The 3,826-nt window shown below is 34.2% G+C and overlaps 1 protein-coding gene across 1 annotated transcript; it reads left to right on the top strand.

The window, feature by feature from the left end:
• The first annotated feature begins 1,884 nt into the window (after positions 1 to 1,884).
• Positions 1,885 to 3,197, top strand: LOC143545014 (uncharacterized). The gene is made up of 3 exons (XM_077036975.1): positions 1,885 to 2,137; positions 2,191 to 2,332; positions 2,582 to 3,197. Exons 1-3 carry the CDS (start codon positions 1,885 to 1,887, stop codon positions 3,195 to 3,197), a joined length of 1,011 nt encoding a protein of 336 aa, XP_076893090.1.
• Positions 3,198 to 3,826: the final 629 nt, after the last annotated feature.

Raw genomic sequence — 3,826 nt, 5'->3', positions numbered from 1 at the left:
TTTTCTATTTTTTTAAATCAATTTTTCTTAAGTATAATAAATAAATAAATTAATTAAAACTCATAATTTTTTTCATAGTTTTAAATTAAATAAAAATTATATAAATTAAGTATAAATAATATCTCACTATTTTTTGCTTAAAAACCGAACCTCCACTCTTGTGAAACATTAATTAAAAATCGTTACTAATCTATATCGTAATGTTAAAATATTAAAACTAATTTCGTTAACACGTCAAATAATTTTCTAAACTCATAATTACTACTTATTATTCTTCACGTCATCGCCTATAAAATAATAATATAATATTACAAATGCAATTCGGTAAAATTTAATTAATAATATAATAATCAATAATTGTAAAACTTGTAATATATTCTCAACCTCAACGTAAATCATCAATTTACTCCCGTTAATATTAATTTCGATAAACTTTAATTAAATAATGTTAAGTTTCAATAAACTTCAAATCGTTAATACTAGTCATTAACTTTATTTTTGTGCATTGTATTTCCCCATCTTAATATCAAATTATTAAACTTAATAATATTAAATAATAAACATCATTAAGATTTCGTGAAACTCAAATATAATAATGTTATAATGGAAATACCATATCGATGCCATAAAATTCATTAAAATAATGCAAATCCCTTTAAACTAAATTTTCCACTTTAACTTTAAATAATTCCGTTAGTTAGTCTTTAAATATTCGCACTTGTTTTATTTTTAGCTCGAGAAGTTCAATCGTTTCGGATTCTTTAACGCACTTTTGGTTGCTTTGGTTTTGTTATCATGCTTTCGGTTTTATCTTTATTTCTGCTTCGATTCCAAGGTGAGTTTTCATAACCCCCTTTTTACTCTTACACGTTTTGGGGTGTAGCACGTCCAAACTTGGTTTTCTTGTGTCAAACTAAAATTCACATGCGTGTCTTGTATGTATTTGTTTTGAATCATATTGCTTGTAAACTGTGTGATTATGTGCTAGTTGTTTACTGTTTTTGTTGGTGGATACGCATACTCATAGTGGGAGGGTCTGACGGGACGTACATGTGCTGTCCATTTGTTAATGGCGGTATCATACACATACTCATAGCGGGAGGGTCCGACGAGGCGTACCTGCGCCGTCCATTTTTAAATGGCGGTATCATTATTCTATACTCTAATTAGCGCGGCGAACGGGGGTTCCTTAGTAGATTTGACTTTTGTCAAGCGAACGGGAATATCATGTATTTACTTTTCTTTGCTTTATGATTTAGGCAATACATCTTGACTTGTGAATTTTACACTTTTCGTATTATATATATGCAAAAACTATATGAATTCTCACCAACATTACTGTTGACAAAATATATTATTTTCAACGTGCTGCAGGTTGAAGTTTAAGGATCGAAGAATAGAATAGCTGGACCATTAAGTTACAAGAGACGAAAATTCAAAGTTTATTGTATTAATATTTGATTGTGTATTTGTTATGTAATGAAATGAATTAAATATAATTACTGCCGCTTTAATAGCGTTACGAGCTTATGAGTGATCTGTACGTCACACTCGGGCATATTCCGCTTTGGCCGGGGTGTTAGATTGTAGTACCTTATAACCATGAGTTATTGGTGAAATATGGATGCCACATTAACTTTGAGTGGTGTAATCAAGGTATGTTAGTCAAGTACCTTTTTGGTTACATAAACAAAGACCCAAATCGTGCAACTGCTGTTTTGGAAAGTCCTCAAACTAGAACATCATTTGCATCATTATTACATAATGATAACGAGATCGAGGAGTTCCTAAATTTTCGGTATATTTCTTCTTCAGAAACGTGCTGGAAGATCTTTGAATTTGATACGAGGTACCATTCCATTCCTTTTGAACGATTACCTTTTCATGAAGAAGGGTGTCATAGTCTATTTCCATGACAATGATCAGCTAGACGACGTTGCACAACGTCCAACGGCAGCCATGTCAAAGTTTACAGAATGGATGCGTGCCAATCAAGATTACCCGGAAGTTTGTGTATTAACCTACACAGAATTTCCAACAAATTTACATGGCATGAAAGTGAAAAAACATGGAAGCTACAAAGAAGGGGATTTAGTATTGATTGAATCTATTTTGTGTGCTCTTCTATGGGTGAAAGGTATTACCTTTGTTTGTTATTAAATGTTGTACGTGGACCCTTATGCTTTAAAGATATCCGTACTGTTGACGGTGTTGAGTATCCAAATTACATGTTGGCTTGCAAAGCGTTTGGCTTATTAGTAGATGATGTTGAGTGGGTTGCTTCAATACGTGAAGCTTCTCAATGGAAGTTGTGGAATAAATTTCGTGAATTGTTTGTGTGCATTATGTTGTTTTGTACTGTTAGTGATCAAAAGAAATTTTTCTATGACTGCTTACCATACTTATCAGAGGATGTTCCTTACAATTAACGTACACTACTGCAAAATGAAGATGTGGTATTTACGGATGAGGAAGTTCTCAACTACACTTTGATTGAGATTAATAAAATTTTGTTCGGTTACAATAAATGTTTGTCTGACTTTTATAATCTACTACAAATTGTTCATTATTTCATTAATAGACATCTTAATCGGTTGATTGCGGATGAGAGCACCTACAACATGGAAGAGGAAATAACCATTTTTTATAACCTACATCATGGATTGAATCCTCAACAGATGGAGGTATTTGATTATATGCTTCATTCTGTTGATAGTGGGACGAGTGGTGTGGTTTTTGTTTTTGGTAGTGGAGGGACTGGAAAAAAGTATTTGTGGAAGACGCTCATTTCTTGTATTTGTGCATGTGGTCAGATTGTGTTGTCTGTTGCGTCTTCTGGGATTGCTTCTCTTCTACTACCTAGTGGTCGTATCGCGCATTCGCTGTTTAAACTTCCTTTTGATCTGGAAAAGGATTCCACCTGCTTGATAGACTTTGGGTCAGAACTTGCCGAGCTATTAATGCGGCTACACTTAACATATGGGATAAGGCACCATTACAACACAGGTACGCATTTGAAGCTGTTGACCGCACTTTTCAAGACATTTGTCAACATAACATATATGATGCGAACCGTCGAGTTTTTGGGGGGAAATGTAGTTCTTGGAGGTGATTTCTGCCAGATTCTACCTGTAATCCTTCATGCTCCACGTAGTGAAATTGTTGCTTCAGTTATAAATAAGTCATCAACTATATGAGGTGCATGTAAGGTGTTTTCTTTAACAACTAATATGCGTCAGCATAGTCCATGTGTTAATGGTCAGGCTCTAATACAACAACAAAAATTCAATTAGTGGATTTTAGACATGGGGGCTGGCCGTCTTCCTACCGTTTCATTAGATGGCGAAGATAAGGCCACTTGGATCAGAATATCTCGTGATATTTTGCTCAATGTTTCAGATGATCCTATTGAAGTAGTAGTATCTAACACTTTCCCTGATGTAGCACATAGATACAATGATATTCACTACCTACAGGAGCGTTGTATTTTGTCGTCGACTAATGACGAGGTTGATAAGATTAACTACATGTTCTTGATCAGTTGCTTGGTGATACTCACGAGTTGTTAAGTGCTGATGCCATTTGTCCAAGTACTAATAACTTTGACGAAATGCAGCCTATGTATCCTACTGAGTTCTTAACACTCTACACTTTTATGGTATTCCGAACAATATACTACAGTTAAAGTTTGGTGCACCAATCCTCTTGCTACGTGATATTAATTTGAAAAAAGGATTGTGCAATGGGACCAGGTTAGTAGTTACCCAAATAAGTCGTCGTGTTCTTGAGGTTGTTATTATTACTGGAACGCGTGCTGGAGAAAAAT

Source organism: Bidens hawaiensis, unplaced genomic scaffold, assembly GCF_021521415.1.
Source record: "Bidens hawaiensis isolate Kalapana, Puna unplaced genomic scaffold, B.hawaiensis_p1.1 tig00013806_1, whole genome shotgun sequence".
In the NCBI taxonomy this organism is placed as follows: Eukaryota; Viridiplantae; Streptophyta; class Magnoliopsida; order Asterales; family Asteraceae; genus Bidens; species Bidens hawaiensis.
The sequence above is the reverse complement of the archived record's forward strand: the minus strand, read 5'-3'. Positions and strand labels throughout refer to the sequence as shown.